This window comes from Leucoraja erinacea, chromosome 25 (assembly GCF_028641065.1).
Source record: "Leucoraja erinacea ecotype New England chromosome 25, Leri_hhj_1, whole genome shotgun sequence".
Taxonomy (NCBI): domain Eukaryota; kingdom Metazoa; phylum Chordata; class Chondrichthyes; order Rajiformes; family Rajidae; genus Leucoraja; species Leucoraja erinaceus.
The window spans coordinates 28,145,029-28,161,788 of record NC_073401.1 but is presented as its reverse complement, the minus strand read 5'-3'; the positions used below and the strand labels follow the sequence as shown (position 1 = coordinate 28,161,788).

The window sequence follows — 16,760 nt, the reverse complement described above, 5'->3', positions numbered from 1 at the left end:
TGCCCTGATTTTTTTTTTTTCTTTTATTTCCAAACTAGGAAGCCGGCCTTCTCCCCATAACACTCGCTCTTCCCCAAGCTGAACCTAGTCCAGACTTTTCTGCTCAAGGCAATGGAATAGGAATTGAAAGTAAGGACAGATACAAAACGCTGGAGTAGCTCAGCGGGTCAGGCAGCATCTCTGGAGAAAAATAAACGGGAGACGTTTCGGGTCGAGACCCCGTCACCGTCATTGAAACGTCACCCATTCCTTCGGTCCAGAGATGCCGCCTGGCTCGTAAAGTTACTCCAGCATTTTTGTGACTTATCTTCGGTGTAAACCAGGATCTGCAGTTCCTTCCAACACAAATTGAAACCTGTCTCCTTACGACAGACGGCAATAGTCTGATAAACTGAACCAAGTAAAACTGTACCCAAGTCACCTGCGTCAGAGTAGAAACGTTTTAATAAGAAATATTTATAAAATATACATACAGACAGAATGGATAACAATACCCCTAATATTCTACGGAAGTAATTGGTAAAAAATGTGCCTCCATCTCTGGTCTGAGGCTCATCATTTAGTCAAGTAATCCAGTACTAATTGCAAAGAGGACATTAGAGGGGTTTTTTTAAACATACTAATCCTGTTGAAAAACACAAAATGCTGGAGGAAGTGATGAAGACGTGTGTGTTTGTAGGCAAATCGGCCGCTGTGGATTGCTGTGGATTTAGTGTGCAGAGTGGTTGAGAGAGTTGGATAACGTATAACCAGTGTGTCAAGGGGTGGTTGATGGTCGGCTTGGACTCTGGAGAAAGGTCCGTTTCCACGCTGTATCTGTAAACTCAGCAGCATGTTTAGTTTAGTTTAGAGATATAGCGTGAAAACAGGCCCTTCAGCCCACCGGGTCCGCGCCAACCAGCGATCAGCCCGTACACTAGCACTATCATACACATGCTTACACATGCACTCACACGCACACATACACATACGCACACACATACGCACACACTGGGGACAATTTACAATTTCACCGAAGCCAATTAACCTACAAACATGTACATCTTTGGAGTGTGGGAGGAATCCGGAGTACCCGGAGAAAACCCACGCAGGTCACGGGGAGAAGGTACAAACTCCATACAGACAGCGCCCGTGGTCAGGATCGAACCTGGCGCTGCGAGGCAGCAACTCTACCGCTGCGCCGCCCTTACACCGAAGACGGAGCCACAAAGACGCGGAGTGATCCGGGGGCTCAGGGCGCCAGCGAGGGCAGCACCCGGCGGAAGGTCAGGTTGACCCTAGGGGTCAGCACCGCTCTGCGGACGGGCAGGCTGTGGTACCAGTAGACGTTGGTGGGGTAGTTCATCACCAGCAAGCTGCCGTGGGCCAGGGGCAGCTTCACCGGGGCCACCGCCCCCCGCTGCCGCTGGGCACCCTTCCCCCGCGAATCGCCGTGCCGCAAGACGAAGTCCCTGCAGGCGCCGAAGGAGACGGAGGCAATGGGGCTGCCCGGCGCCAGCTCCCGCTCATCATCTCGATGCTCCCCAATATGGTCTCTCCCGTCCTTGTACCTGTGGAGCAAGACAGGCAGAAACGTTACCCCCCTCCCAGCCCCCACTCACAACGGCAGCCAACTCTCTTTCGTATCAAGGGGAAGGGGAAAAGATTTAATAGGAATCTGAGGGGTAACCTTTTCCACACAGAGGGTGGTGGGTGTATGGGACAAGCTGCCTGAGGAGTTAGGTGAGGCTGGGACTATCCCATCGTTTAAGAAACAGTTGGACGGGTACATGGATAGGACAGGTTTGGAGGGATATGGACCAAGCGCAGGCAAGTGGGACTAATGTAGCTGGGACATTGTTGGCCGGTGTGGGCAAGTTGGGCCGAAGGGCCTGTTTCCACACTGTATCACCACTCTATCTCCAAAATAAAATTAACAAGATTGTGAATTAATCGAACAAAATGAGTCATGGCACGGTGGGGCTAAAATGGCACTAGTTTGTTTTCTCTCAAACATGTATTGTACACGTATTCACACACCAGGGAAACATGCGGTCAGTTTAGTTTATCGTCACCTGTACAGTGTCACAGTGAAAAGATTTTGTTCCATGCTGCCATGGTGGCGGAAAGACAATACGTGGTTACTATCGAGCCGTTTACAGTGTACAGATACATGACCAGGGCATAACGTTTAGTGCAAGGCAAAGTCAATAGACAATAGGTGCAGGAGTAGGCCATTCGGCCCTTCGAGCCAGCACCGCCATTCAATGTGATCATGTCCTATCAAAGATAGTCCAAGGGTCACGAAAGGAGTAGATTGTAGTTCAGGACCGCTCTCTAGTTGGTGGTAGGATGGTTCCGTTGCCTGATAACAGCTGGGAAAAAACTGTCTCTGAATCTGGAGGTGTGCATTTTCACATTTCTGTACCTTTTGCCCGATGGGAGAGGGGAGAAGAGGGAGTGACCAGGGTGCGACTGGTCCTTGATTATGCTGCTGGCCTTGCTGAGGCAGCATGAGGTGTAGATGGAGTCAGTGGTTCGTGTATATATATATATATATATATTCTATCTATATATATATCCTCACCTGTTGACTAGTACAAAGTTGAACGTGTGCCCTGTCACCTGTGTGACCCTCTCTCGTATCCTCAGCAGCAGAGGAATCCAAGGCTTTGGGGTCAGGGTCACCCCCGAGTACCTGTAGGTCAGGCCCGGGTCTCCGTACGTCACCTGTTGGCGGGGAATGCTGTGCCACTTCCCAAATACCTGCACCTTTGTCAGATCACCTTAAAAAGAAACAAGGTGTAACACAGTAAACCCTCGCGATACCAGACCTGTTTGTGGTGGATTTCCGTTGGAGCGGAGTGAGGGTCCCACTTCTCGTGTCCCAGCCACCCCCCCCACCCACCCCACAGGTGATCGATGGGCCGAATGGCCTAATTCTGCTCCTAGCACTTACGACAGGCGTAGAGGGATCTGGGCCAATCGCAGGCAGGTGGGACTAGTGTAGCTGGCGCACCATGGTCGGCGTGGGCAAGATGGGCTGAAGGGCCTGTTTCCATGCTGTGTCAATGTCCATGAGAGCCCCGAGTACCGACGAGCGGCCATTACCGTAAATCTCCGAGTTCGAATCAGGGCAAACTCGGGAGAACTCTTGGAATGAACTCGTACCGTGGGGCAGGGGTTTTTACTCCAGCTTTTTTTGTGTCTCTTATCTTCCCACTTCCCCTTCAGTCTGTACCTGAAAAATACTCCAGCTCCCTCTCCAACTGCGAGAGGATGGCATCGGCCTCGGAGGTTGGGAAGAGTCTGGTGTAGTCGCAGGAGAGGCCCTCTGCACGGATGTTCCTCCAGGAGGGGGTGGGGGTGGGCGACATCTCCCACCCGTCTCCGTGGGGCTGAGGGGGAGGTTGCTGCCGTTCCTTCCCGGGGCTGCCATTTGCCTTCCTCTTCTTCCTGGGTCTCTCGTCCTCCCCGTCGCTCCGACCGGCCGCCGTCCCACGCCGGCCCCCTCCCCAACCTTCGGCGCTCTTCGCATCATCGCTGACCACCACCACAAACTTATCCATTGTCTCCACGGATGAACTCGACACATTGGGCATCTTCCATCCACCCAGGTGAAGATTTCAGCGGCAGTCTGGTTAGGAAACGGACAATGGACCATAAAATATAGAGATATGAGAAATTATATACAAATGGAAATCCCATTCGCCAGGACAGATATTTATAAGATCTCATTCTTTGTAAGAACCTTAAGGGAATGGAATAAACTAGACAACAATATGGTCAAATCACCTTCACTAGACAGTTTTAAGGGGACACCAAAAGCAAGTTAGTGTGCACAACACATCCAAGTTGGCGAATATGCAGAGTACTGCCTTGCTGACTACAAATACAGAAGATTCAGAAGATATAAGTAAACTGCAGATGCTGGTTTAAACCAAAGATAGACACAAAAAACCCGACGTAACTCGGCGGGACAGGCAGCATCTCTGGAGAGAAGAGATGGGTGACGTTTTGGGTGGAGACTCTTCTTCAGACAATGGTGGATGCTCTCTATGCTCCTGTCTCCAGCACAAGGTCCATATCCTCTATTCCCCGCCTGCCTTTGTGGCTGTCAAAATATCTCTCAAAAGGACACAAAATGCTGGAATAACTCAGCAGATCAAGCAGCATCTCTGGAGAACATGGTCAGGTGATTTTCCTAAAATGTCACCTCTCCATGCATTCCAGAGGTGCTGCCTGACCGGCTGAGTTACTCCAGCACTTTGTGACCTTTAGTGTAAACCATCACAGGGCAGCAGACCCGGGTTCAATCCTGGCCACGGGTGTTGTCCGGACGGAGTTTGCGGGTCCTCCCCGTGACCGCGTGGGCTTTCTCTGGGATCTCCGGTTTCCTCCCACACTACAAAGATGCAGGATTGTAGGTTAATTGGCTTCTGTAAATTGTTTCCAGAGTGTGGGATAGAACTAGTGTATGGAGCATAAAGTCACATGTCCTAAACACAACAATTACATTCTTACTTGCAGCAATATAACAGAATATATAAACATGGTGTAGGAAGGAACTGCAGCTTCATATACTCTGTAAACAAGATCAAAATATGTATAATTGAACATATATATATATACATATATATATATACACACACATATATATATGTGTATATATATATATATATACACACATATATATATATATGGTATATATATATTGTATATATATATATATATATATATATATATATACATATATACATATATATATATATATACATGTGTATGTATATATATATATATACACATATATATATATGTGTGTGTGTGTATATATAGTTCAATATATATTTTCATATCGTTTCATATATATATATACATGCACACATGTATACACATATATACGCAGATATACACACGTACAGATATACACACGTATCTACACACAGTTATACACAGACACAGACTTTTAGACACTTTCAGACATAAAATATATATATATATATAAAAGTATGTATATATATATAAAATATATATATATATACATACACACATAAAATAAACAAACAATAATAGTGCAAAAAGCCAAAGCCCCACGTCTATGTAGTTACGACAATCATACAGCAATTGCATGACTTCTCTGCCTCATTTCTCTCCCCACTGTTGGATTTTGACTGCTTTGCAGAATTAAAGCGGCAACATGGTGGATAAGTGCAAGGACCCGCTGCAATCCCACCTCTCAGCGACTCCCCCACCAACACATGTCTCCTGCTTCCTGCACCTTGTCAGCAGAACACGTGGCCACGAGTAGGCAGTCCCTACTTTTAACCCCTTAAATGCCTAAAACAAAAACTGTTTTTTGTGATTAATTAATTTAATGATGTGGGAGAGGGCGGGGGAGGCAGGAAAACGTGGTGAAATATAAAATCCAGCTGTGTGTGTGTCTGTGTGTCTGTGTGTGTGTGTCTGTGTGTGTCTATCTGTGTGTGTGTGTCTATCTGTGTGTGTGTCTCTGTGTGTGTGTGTCTGTCTGTGTGTGTGTGTGTCTCTGTGTGTGTGTGTGTCTCTGTGTGTGTCTCTGTGTCTGGTTGGGGGTGCACTCTGTTCCCCTTTGCTGGGCCGCTTTCTGAGTATTTCCGGGAGGAGGTGGGGAGATTTCAGATGTGTTGGTGTAGTTTTAGCTCCGCCTTGCAGAGCTGGCGCGAAAAAAGCCACATGGGCGAGAGAGAAAGTCAGCGCTGAAATCCCCGTGTGTGGACTGACTGTATTTTCACCGGGTGAACCGAACTGCTCAGAAAGGCCGAAAACATTCATTCATTTGTAGGGAAACAGTTCTCCAATATGATCGGGCAGAAATCCATCGTATCCTACTTCATCACACGAGCCAAGAAAAGAAGTTTGCTTGAAGTTGCAGAAGATGATTCGAAGGAGAAAGAGGGCATTAATCAGGAGGTGAATGAAAAGTAAACTTGTGGCGTTAATGTGAACTCATTGCTTTTTGGAAAAACAAAATTGTGAGCTTGTATGTTGAGGGAGGTAGGAAGGAAGGGTCTCGACCCTAACAATGTCACCCATACCTTTTCTCCAGACTTGCTGTTACTCCAGCATTTTGTAAACTTTTAATTTTCTTTGGTGAGGTTTAACAGCATCATGAGTTTCGTTTTAAGTATTGTCTTTGAAGAGTTCTTGACTGGAAGCAGAGCGGTTTGTGGTTTGAGTAATGCGGAAAGTTTTTATATAAAGACGCTTTCTGGGTTTTTTCTTTAAAGAAAGCAGGGCCAGTTTGGACTATTGTGTAGTAGTATACAATTAGATGGGAAAGTTTTCAATTGTCACCTCTTGTGAAAATGTAAACCTTGTTGCTGTTAGGTTCATTATTTTTTTTTTAAATGATATATTTTTAAATAAATTTAAACGTTGAGGCTTTTTTTTTAATCATGAAATATTAATCTTATGTGAAACACAATTTCCCCACAGTTGTCCGAATTTTTCGAACAGTTGCCTGCGGTAATTCCATGTTTTAAATCTCTTTTCATTTGGAGTTGGCGGGAAAATGTCACTAATAAGCGGAAAAGTAACAAAGTGGAGGAGGATCAGCCAATGAGAACGGGGCAGTGCTGGAGCAGGAATGAGAGAGACTCCACGCTGGAGTATCAATGGGTCAAGGGCTGGAGTATCAATGGGCCCGAGTATCAATGGGTCAAGGGCTGGAGTATCAGTGGGCCCGAGTATCAATGGGTCAAGGGCTGGAGTATCAGTGGGCCCGAGTATCAGTGGGTCAAGGGCTGGAGTATCAGTGGGCCAAGGGCTGGAGTATCAATGGGCCCGAGTATCAATGGGTCAAGGGCTGCAGTATCAATGGGCCCGAGTATCAGTGGGTCAAGGGCTGGAGTATCAGTGGGCCCGAGTATCAGTGGGTCAAGGGCTGGAGTATCAGTGGGTCAAGGGCTGGAGTATCAGTGGGGAGTATCAGTGGGTCAAGGGCTGGAGTATCAGTGGGTCAAGGGCTGGAGTATCAATGGGCCCGAGTATCAGTGGGTCAAGGGCTGGAGTATCAATGGGCCCGAGTATCAATGGGTCAAGGGCTGGAGTATCAGAAGGCTGGAATATCCGAGAGCTGGAGTATCAAGTGGGCTGGATTATCAGTGGGTCAAGGGCTGGAGTATCAATGGGCGGGGAATTAAGCTGGAGAACCAGTGGGCTGGGCTGGCGTATCAGTGGGCTGGGCTGGAGCAAAGATCTTGGGGCTGGAGAGCCAGTGGGCTGGGCTGGAGTAGCAGCGGTCAAGGTGCGGGGCTGGGTCGGCGGGGAGAGAGGGAGGGAGGGAGATGTTGCGCCGCGTCCGGCCTGTCTTCAGCCGCTGCCTCTGTGTCCGCCCGCAGCACGGAGACCGGGCGCCGGGGAAGAGACTGCGGCTGGAGCCCGGGCTGGAGCTGGAGCTGGAGCCGGGACCAGGAGCAGGCGAGGAGCAGCAGCAGCAGCAGCCGGGGGGAGCGGCCGAGCCCCGCATCCCGCTCAGCCCACAGCAACGGTCCCGCATCGAGATCAACAAACAAGCGGCCCTGCATAAGCTGGCCGCCCGCAAGGCGCCGCCCGGCCTCGCCCACAGCTGGAAGACTGAGCTGCTGGCCGAGTTCACCAAGCCCTACTTCACCAGGGTGAGAGAGAGACAGAGAGAGCAACTGCTAACGCTGCAATCCAGTAGCAACCTTTCCCTTCCTCCCCTCCCCTCCCCCCCCTGCATAGAAACATAGGCATTAGGAGCAGTTTGGCTTCCATTCGGCAAGTTCAAGTATAGCACCTGAACTTTTATTTTCTGATCGTTTGATCATCCAACTCAGTATCCCGTACCTGCCTTCTCTCCATACCCCCTGATCCCCTTAGCCACAAGGGCCACATCTAACTCCCTCTTAAATATAGCCACATGAACTGGTTCTCAACTACCCTCTGTGGCACAGTTTCCAGAGATTCACCACTCTCTGTTGAAAAAACCTTCTCATCTCGGTTGAGAAGGATTTTTTTATCCTTAAGCAGTGACCCCTTGTCCTGGACTTCCCTAACATCGGGAACAATCTTCCTGCATCTAGCCTGTCCAACCCCTTAAGAATTTTGTAAGTTTCTATAAGATCCCCTCTCAATCTTCTAAATGTGGCCTTGTGGCATTATTGATTTCAGTTTTGGCTTCTATTCACAAAGGCAAGTATAGCCCACAACTTTTGATTTTCTCTCGTGTTTATATTGTTTACAGTGTACTATGGCATCGAAAATAGGTGCAGGAGGTGGCCATTCGGGCCTTCACGCCAGCACCGCCATTCATTGTGATCATGGCTGATCATCCCCTATCAATAACCCGGGCCTGCCTTCTCCCCATATCCCTTGACTCCACCAGCCCCTAGAGCTCTAATCTAACTCGCTCTTAAATCCATCCAGTGACTTGGCCTCCACTGCCCTCTGTGGCAGGGAATTCCATAAATACACAACATAGGGGGAGCTTTCATTAATAAAAAAACATTGCAATTTTCATTGTGGGGGTGGAGATGAGGATTGGGGGAGCAGCCCAAGAATGCAGCTGTACTTTGGGCGCTGGGGAGCGGACATGGACACAGACTGGGCCCTGAGCGTGGCTCCGGAGGGGGTAGGGAGGGGAGAGTGGGGTAGATGAGGAGGGAGAGTTGGGGGGGATAGAGGAAGAGGATGGGGGGAGTGGTGGAATATTGCGTTGGGGGTACGGGACCCAACGGGTCCTGTCGTCCGTCTAGTATGACAATTAAACACTCCTGACTCCTGCCTTCTCCCCATAACCCTGACACCCGTACTAATCAAGAATCTGTCAATCTCCGCCTTACAAATGATCCACTGACTTGGCCTCCACAGCGTCTGTGGCAAAGAATTCCGCAGATTCACCACCCTCTGACTAAAGAAATTCCTCCTCATCCCCATTTTGGAAAGTAGGGCCTTCTATTCTGAGTAGGAAAGAACTGCAGATGCTGGTTTAAATCGAAGATGGACACAAATTGCTGGAGTAACATCTCTGGAGAGAAGGAATGGATATTGTTTCGGGTTAAGATCAACCTCAATCTGAAGACGGGTCTCGACCGGAAACATCACCCATTCCTTCTCTCCAGAGATACTGCCTGTCCCGCTGAGTTACTCCGGCTTTTTGTGTCCACCTTCTATTCTGAGGCTGTGCCCTCTGGTCCTAGACTCTCCCACCTCTCCACATCCACTCTATCCAGGCCTTTCACTATTCGGTAAGTTGCAATGAGGTACCCGCTCATCCTTCTAAGCTCCAGTGTGTTTTTCACCTTGTTTATTTGCAGCTGATGGATTTTGTCACGGCTGAGAGGAAGCACTGCACGGTTTACCCACCGCCTCACCAAGTCTTTGCCTGGTCCGAGCTGTGTGATATCGACAATGTAAGTGCCTCGATTAAAGATTGCCTTGCTGTAAAGCCCTATCTGACTAATTCCTCGAATAGTGAAATAAACTTGGCTAGGTGACGTTTCCAGTCTTCAGACTGATAGAAGTCTTGTGGTGTGCAGAAGTGTCTCGACCCGAAACGTCACCTATTCCTCTCATAAAACATAGAAAATAGGTGCAGGAGTAGAAGTCTTGTGGTGCTGATCATCCAGATCAGTACCCCATTCCTGTCTCCCGACCCGTAAACTTGAAAACACCTGAATTGCCTTCTGAGGCAGAGAATTCCACATAAAACTGGGTGGAAAATAATTGGCCTCCCCTTAAAATGGGTCTGGCAGGATGTTTCCTGTAGGTGTCCAACCCCTTAATAATTCGTTTCAATAAGATCCCCTCTTATCCTTCCTTCGAGCCAGCCCAGCCGCTCCATTCATCAACATATAAGTCATCCCGGCGTGATCATCCAGAATGTCCTTCCTCAGACCAACACTACCCCATAAGGCCCTGTACAACTGCTTTCTACTCAACCCCATATTCCATTGCTTTTTTCCGTTGGCTTACTTTCTAAGAACAAGGTCCCCCAATCTCTTTGGATATCTAACAGACAATAATCTGTCTTGAAAACATCCATTTTGTGAATTGATCATCCCTACCTCGTCCCTGCTTTCTCCCCTGTCTGTGGCAGAGAATTCCACAGATTCACAACTCTCTGTGCAGAGTGAAAAACTCTCTGGTTTTTTTTCTTCATCTCAGTCCTAAATGGTCTACTCCTTATTCTTAAACTGTGTTTCAACCTGGTTCTGGACTCTCCCCAACACGGGGAACATTTCTCCAGAGCCTGACCCGCTGAGTTACTCCAGCATTTTGTGTCTGTCCTTGCGATAAATTGTAGCTTTGTGTGTTTCAGGTGAAGGTGGTGATTCTGGGCCAGGACCCTTACCATGGGCAGAGCCAGGCCCACGGGCTGTGCTTCAGCGTCAAGCACCCCATTGCCCCCCCGCCCAGGTAAGTACCCCCCCCACCCCCGTAAAATTCTGAAGGGATTAGATCGGCTAAATGCAGGTAAAATGTTCCTGATGTTGGGTGATTCCAGAACCAGGGGTCACCATATAAAAAGTAATGGGTAAAGGCCATTTCGGACTGAGATGAGGAAAAACGTTTTCACCCAGAGAGTTGTGAATCTGTGGAATTCTCTGCCACAGAGAGCAGTGGAGGCCAATTCACTGAATGTATTCAAGAGAGAGTGAGAATTCCACAGACTCACAACTCTCTGTGAGAAAACGTGTTTCCTCGTCTCCGTTCTAAATGGCTTACCCCTAATTCTTAAACTGTGGACCCCCCAACATTGGGAACATGTTTCCTGCCTCTAGCGTGTCCAAACCCTTAACAGTCTTGTATGTTTCAGTAAGATAGCCTCTCATCCTTCTAAACTCCACAGAGTATGCATTCTCTCAGCATATGACAGTCCCGCCATCCCAGGAATTAACCTTGTAAACCTGCGCTGCACTCCCTCAATAGCAAGAATGTCCCTCAAATTAGGGGACCAAAACTGCATACAATACTCCAGGTGTGATCTCACTAGGGCCCTATACAACTGCAGAAGGACCTCTTTGCTCCTATACTCAACTCCTCTTGTTATAAAGGCCATTCACTTTCTTCACTGCCTGCTGTACCAAATACTAAAGATGGTGCATTGAAGGGCCTCTGTGTTGACCTGGTTCCATGTTGACACTCTGAGAACGAGTGGTTTGGGGGAAACCAGGACAGGTTGAATGATCCTGTGTTTTGAGCGCCGCAAATGACCCTCTCCTCCTGCAGTCTGGAAAACATGTACAAGGAGCTGGAGACGGACATCGAAGGCTTCGAGCGACCTTCCCACGGGGATTTGACGAGCTGGGCTAAGCAAGGTACATACATAGCACAGACAGTTTGGAGTGTTGTGTTCGGTTCTGGGCACCATGTTATGGGAAAGGTGTAGTCAAGCTGGAAAAGTTTGCGGAGAAGATTTACGAGGAAGTTGCCAGGACTCGAGGGTCTGAGCTACAGGGAGAGGTTGAGCAGGCTGGGATTCTATTCTCTGGAGCGCAGGAGGATGAGGGGTGATCTTATAACAAATATGTGTATAAAAAATATGAGAGGAATAGATCGGGTAGACACACAGAGTCTCTTGCTCAGAGTAGGGGAATCGAGGACCAAGTTTAAGGTGAGGGGGGGAAAGATTTAATAGGAATCTGAGGGGCAACTCTTTTACACAAAGGGTGGTGGGTGTATGGAACGAGCTGTTGGAGGAGGTAGTTGAGGCAGGGACTATCGCAACGTTTAAGAAACATTTAGACAGGTACATGGATGGGACTGGTTTGTAGGGATATGGGCCCAACGCAGGCAGGTGGGACTAGTGTAGATGGGACATGTTGGCCGGTGTGGGCAAGTTGGGCCGAAGGAGGGAAAAACTCATAACGTTTCAGCGTTATGGCCTTTCAATTGGGCAGCGGATGTGGGATGTGGGAGGAAACCTGAGCACCCGGAGAAAACCCACGCAGGTCACGGGGAGAACGTACAAATGGCGTACAGACAGCACCCGTAGTCGGGATTGAACCCGAGTCTCTGGCGCTGTGCGGCGGCAACTCTGCCGCACGTTAGTTTACTGTCACGTGGACCGCGGTACAGTGAAAAGCTTGTTGCGTGCCATCCAGTCAGTGGAAAGACAATGCGTCTGTGGCTAGCACGGAAATAGTCGCCTTAATTGGGCGCCATTTTAGGAAGCAGACTCACGGACGTGGTTTTTTTTTTTTTTTTTTTGCGTGTTTGGATCAGGCGTGTTGCTGCTGAACGCTGTGCTCACGGTGCGAGCCCACCAAGCCAACTCGCACAAGGATAAAGGCTGGGAGAACTTCACTGACGCGGTGGTGTCTCGCCTCAACCACAGCCGGGACGGCCTGGTGTTCATGCTGTGGGGAGCCTACGCACAGCGCAAAGGCAGCGTCATTGACCGGGTAGGTCGCACGCGGGGTGGGAGCTGAATCAGGCCGCTCGGCCCATCAGGTCTACTCCTCCATTCAGTCATGGCTGATCTATCTCCCCCCCCCCCCCTCCCCAACCCTATTCTCCTGCCCATAACCCCTGACACACGTGCAGCCAAGCACCCGTAGTCAGGATCGAACCCGGGTCTCTGGCGCTGTGAGGCAGCGTGAAGTGCAGGCGGTTTAAATATGTTTTGCCGTGTGTGGGATATATTCATAAGTGATAGGAGTAGAATTAGCCATTCGGCCCATCAGGTCTATTCCACAATTCAGTCATGGCTGATCCTATCTCCCTCTCTCCTAACCACGTTCTCCTGCCTTCTCCCCGTAACCCCTGACGCCCGTACTAATCAAGAACCCCCCCCCCGGAAACTCCTTCCTAAAGGAACGTCCTTTAATTCTGAGGCTGTGACCTCTAGTCCTAGACTCTCTCACGAGTGGGCACAAGCTCAATGGGTTTGTAGGTTGATCGAATGAGGGGGGGGGGGTTGGGGAACCTCATTGAAAACTGAATAGTGAAAGGCCTGGATAGAGTGGATGGTGATGGGGATGTTTCCATTAGCTGGAGAGTCTAGCACTAGAGGGCACAGCCTCAGAATTAATGGACGTTCTTTTTAGGCAGATGAGGAGAAATTTCTTTAGTCAGGGTGGTGAATCTGTGGAATTCACTACCACAGACGGCTGTGGAGGCCCAAGTCAGTGGATATTTTAAGGCGGATAGATAGATTGTTGATTAGTGCGGGTGTCAGGGGTTATGGGGAGAAGGCAGGAGAATGGGGTTAGGAGGGAGAGAGAGATCAGCCATGATAAATGGCGGAGTAGATGATGGGCCGAATGGCCTAATTCTACTCCTATTGAAGGAGCTTGTACCCCTCCCCAATCTTTGCACCCCCCCCCAGCCTTTCCACTCGTCACTTTAATTTCGTGGTTTTTATGGCCGTTGGCAGATCAATTTCCCTCCTGGAATAAATCAAGTCATGTCGTATTTCCTTCACTCTCTGACCAGCGTTGCCCCGTTACGCATCGTTCGATCAGCCGGGAAGGTTGTTGGCTGCAACCTCTCCCCCCCCCCCCCCTTCCCCAATCAACGAACTGTACGCCGCAAGGGCCAGAAGTGAGCGGGCAAGATCATCTCGGACCCCTCTCACCCTGGCCACAAACTCTTTGAATCACTTCCCTCTTGAAGGCAACTCCGGACGGTCAAAGCCGCCACAGCCAGACATAACAACAGCCTTTTTTTCCCCACGAGCAGTAGCTCTACTCGATAACCAAAAGCCTTTTGCTCTGGTATTTTATTTCACTTTTCTCATGTTTAAATTTGAATGTTTTATTTTTAGTTTATTGTCTACTGTATATCAACAAGCTAGATGCAGGAAAAATGTTCCCAATGTTGGCCAAGTCCAGAACCAGGGGCCACAGTCTAAGAATAAAGGGGAGGTAATTTAAGACTGAGGTGAGAAAAATACTTTGGTGTGAATGTATGGAATTCCCTGCCACAGAGGGCAGTGGAGGCCAAGTCACTGGATGGATTTAAGAGAGAGTTAGATAGAGTGCTAGGGGCTAGTGGAGTCAAGGGATATGGGGAGAAGGCAGGCATGGGTTATTGATTGGGGACGATCGGCCATGATCACAATGAATGGCGGTGCTGGCTCGAAGGGCTGAATGGCCTCCTCCATCTATTTTCTCTGCTGCTATGTTTCTATGTATATCGTGTTGCTACTTGTGAGCGTAGCATCAAGGCAAATTCTTTGTATGTGAACATACTTAGCTAATAAAATGTATTCAATTCAACCACAGAGGCGGCATCACGTGTTACAGACGGTCCACCCGTCCCCGCTCTCTGCCCACAGAGGCTTCTTCGGGTGCAAGCATTTCTCCCGGACCAACCAGTTGCTGAAGCAAGCGGGGAAGACCCCCATCAACTGGAGTTTGGCGTGAGTCCGCTCCTGGGGGGTTGGGGGGGAAAGTGTGGAACATCGGTGGGATCACACTAGATACCCAGGACCCTGAAATCCACAGGTCCACCCTTGACCAAGGGTGGGTTCGATGTTAATTGTGGGTCACAGTTAGTATGTTTAAGGTCTTGTCTAAAGTGAACTGAATTCTAAAGCCCACATTGTATCTTTCTAATGTTTGAGATCTTGTGCAAACGGAACGCAAATCTAAATCTCTCGTTGTATGTTTCCAATGTGTAGTGTCTTGTACAAATTGAACTAAAATCTAACACCCATATTGTATGTTTCCAATGTGTAGTGCCTTGTACAAATTGAACTAAAATCTAACACCCATATTGTATGTTTCCAATGTGTAGTGTCTTGTACAAATTGAACTAAAATCTAACACCCATATTGTATGTTTCCAATGTGTAGTGTCTTGTACAAATTGAACTAAAATCTAACGCACATATTGTATGTTTGCATTGTTGAGATTTTGTACAATCATAACTAAAAAGTTAAAAGTTCTGGTTTAACAGATCCGAGTTATAATTTTGTTCGCATGGTCAGTGCGTCGCTGATCAAAATATAATTTTATCTGCAGCATTTCGAGTGATGAGCCTCTTAATCTAGTCTATGACTAAAGCTTTAAATATTATTTCACTGAACTGTACATATTTACATGCGTTCCTTTGTTGACGTTTTGCTTGCTGTAAAATTGCTCCAGCATTTACTTGTGAATATGTTAAATAAAATTTGTATTTCAATTCAGTTTTTGGCCGAGCTTGTTCGTCGAGTGTTTGCACAGTCGTCACTTTCCCAGCGTCCGTCCTCTCAATGTTTCCTCCGACATCCCAGAGACACGCGGGCTTTTAGGTTAAAAATTTGTAGGAAGGAATTGGTGATGCTGGTTTACACTGAAGACAGACACAAAGTGCTGGAGTAACTCGCCGGGTCAGGCAGCATCTCTGGAGAGAAGGAATGGGTGACGTTTCGGGTCAAGACCGTTCTTCAGACTGACGAGACCCTTCTCAGTCTGAAGAAGGGTCTCGACCCAAGGCGTCACCTATTCCTTCTCTCCAGAGATGCCGCCTGTCCCACTGAGTTACCCCAGTATTTTGTCTCCATCATTGGGTTTGTAAGTTAATTGGCCTTCTGTACATTGCCCCTAATGTCTCAGGAGTGAGATGGCGCAGAACTAGTGTGAACGGGTGATCGATGGTCGGCATGGACTCGGTGGGCTGAAGGGCCTGTTTCCATGCTGTATCTATAATGTGACCAGTTTAGATTTACAAGGCCCTTCGGTCCACCAAGTCCATGCCAACCACAGATCACCTACAGCACACACCAGGGACAATTTACTATTCTTTCCGAAGCCATGTGTGGGAAGGAACTGCAGTTGCTGGTTTAAACCGAAGATCGACACAAAACGCTGGAGTAACTCAGCGGGGAAACAGGCAGCATCTCTGGAGAGAAGGAATAGGTGACATTTCGGGTCGGGACCCTCTGAAGAAGGGTCTTGACCCGAAACGTCACCCATTCCTTCTCTCCAGAGACTCTGCCTGACCCGCTGAGTTACTCCAGCGTTTTGTGTCAACCTACAAAACTGTATGTCTTTGGAGAGTGGGAGGAAACCGGAGCTGCCGGAGAAAACCTTTGAACGGGAATAATTCTGCTCACACAGATGGTTGTAGAAAGCATGAGTTTATTTTTGCAATGCGATTGTCCTGTACATGTTTCCACTGATGAGCACAAAAGCACCGCGGCCTCGATATTTAATAAGTTTTGTCACATTTTTCACACATTGAAGATGACACAAGTTAAAGGTCTCTGCTTCCCCGCTCCTGTTAATTGGTGGATCAGCGAGCAGACGGGTCCCAGAGGTGACCTGCGTTGCCACCAGCAACCCCCCTCCACACCCCACCCCCGGCGCATTCTGGACGTTTGCTCACAGGCGACAGATAATTTAAAGGGAGGATTCAACTTTAAACTGCTCGTCCTTGGTGGAGATTTGATTTTACCCGCTGTTGAGAAAAGGTGAATTATGAGCAGTTCGAGAGGGGTGGGAGACTGCAACCTTCATGTGGCCCGCCCTGTTTTGTCGAATGCAACCTGCCGTGCACAACCAAACGACCAAAGTTGTCCTACAACTTTAGGCTGTGCACGCCAAACGCAAGAAGTAGCAGCATTTCAAAAAACCGCATTCAATTTTGAGGTTTGTGAATTTGATTGGAGCAAAATTAGGCCATTCGGCCCGTCAAGTCTATTCTGCCATTCAATCATGGCTGATCTATCTCTTCCTCCTAACTCAGACGGAAGGACATTATTGCCATAGAGGGAGTGCAGAGACGGTTCACCAGACTGAATCCTGGGATGTCAGGACTTTCATATGAAGAAAGACTGGATAGACTCG

At 48.3% G+C, this 16,760-nt stretch overlaps 2 protein-coding genes across 4 annotated transcripts; one reads left to right on the top strand and one right to left on the bottom strand.

Moving 5' to 3' along the window:
* Positions 1-426: 426 nt before the first annotated feature.
* Positions 427-5,380, bottom strand: alkbh2 (alkB homolog 2, alpha-ketoglutarate dependent dioxygenase). 3 transcript variants are annotated; one of them, XM_055655381.1, is made up of 4 exons: positions 5,213-5,380; positions 3,221-3,616; positions 2,567-2,765; positions 427-1,550 (listed from the first exon to the last, which is right to left on the bottom strand). In XM_055655381.1, exons 2-4 carry the CDS (start codon positions 3,579-3,581, stop codon positions 1,232-1,234), a joined length of 879 nt encoding a protein of 292 aa, XP_055511356.1. In that variant the 5' UTR covers positions 3,582-3,616; positions 5,213-5,380; the 3' UTR covers positions 427-1,231. The 3 variants fall into 3 exon arrangements, with proteins under 3 accessions (XP_055511356.1, XP_055511357.1, XP_055511358.1); XM_055655382.1 differs by having other exon boundaries at positions 5,099-5,226; XM_055655383.1 differs by lacking the exon at positions 5,213-5,380 and adding an exon at positions 5,074-5,206.
* Positions 5,381-5,556: 176 nt separating this feature from the next.
* unga (uracil DNA glycosylase a) lies at positions 5,557-15,114 on the top strand. The gene is made up of 7 exons (XM_055655380.1): positions 5,557-5,928; positions 7,359-7,634; positions 9,297-9,392; positions 10,301-10,398; positions 11,212-11,300; positions 12,208-12,386; positions 14,211-15,114. The coding sequence occupies exons 1-7, from the start codon at positions 5,818-5,820 to the stop codon at positions 14,349-14,351; spliced, it is 990 nt and encodes a 329-aa protein (XP_055511355.1). The 5' UTR covers positions 5,557-5,817; the 3' UTR covers positions 14,352-15,114.
* The last annotated feature ends 1,646 nt before the right edge of the window (positions 15,115-16,760 follow it).

Bases quoted from the DNA above. Each gene is read 5' to 3' on its own strand.
- alkbh2 (XM_055655381.1), bottom strand. From the start codon at position 3,581: ATGCCCAATGTGTCGAGTTCATCCGTGGAGACAATGGATAAGTTTGTG. The intron at 2,766-3,220 runs GTACAGACTGAA...TTTCTTTTTAAG, and splicing joins GGAGCTGGAGTATTTTTCAG to GTGATCTGACAAAGGTGCAG. The intron at 1,551-2,566 runs GTGAGGATATAT...CTTGCTCCACAG, and splicing joins AACTTTGTACTAGTCAACAG to GTACAAGGACGGGAGAGACC.
- unga (XM_055655380.1), top strand. From the start codon at position 5,818: ATGATCGGGCAGAAATCCATCGTATCCTACTTCATCACACGAGCCAAG. The intron at 10,399-11,211 runs GTAAGTACCCCC...CTCCTCCTGCAG, and splicing joins CCCATTGCCCCCCCGCCCAG to TCTGGAAAACATGTACAAGG. The intron at 12,387-14,210 runs GTAGGTCGCACG...ATTCAACCACAG, and splicing joins AAGGCAGCGTCATTGACCGG to AGGCGGCATCACGTGTTACA.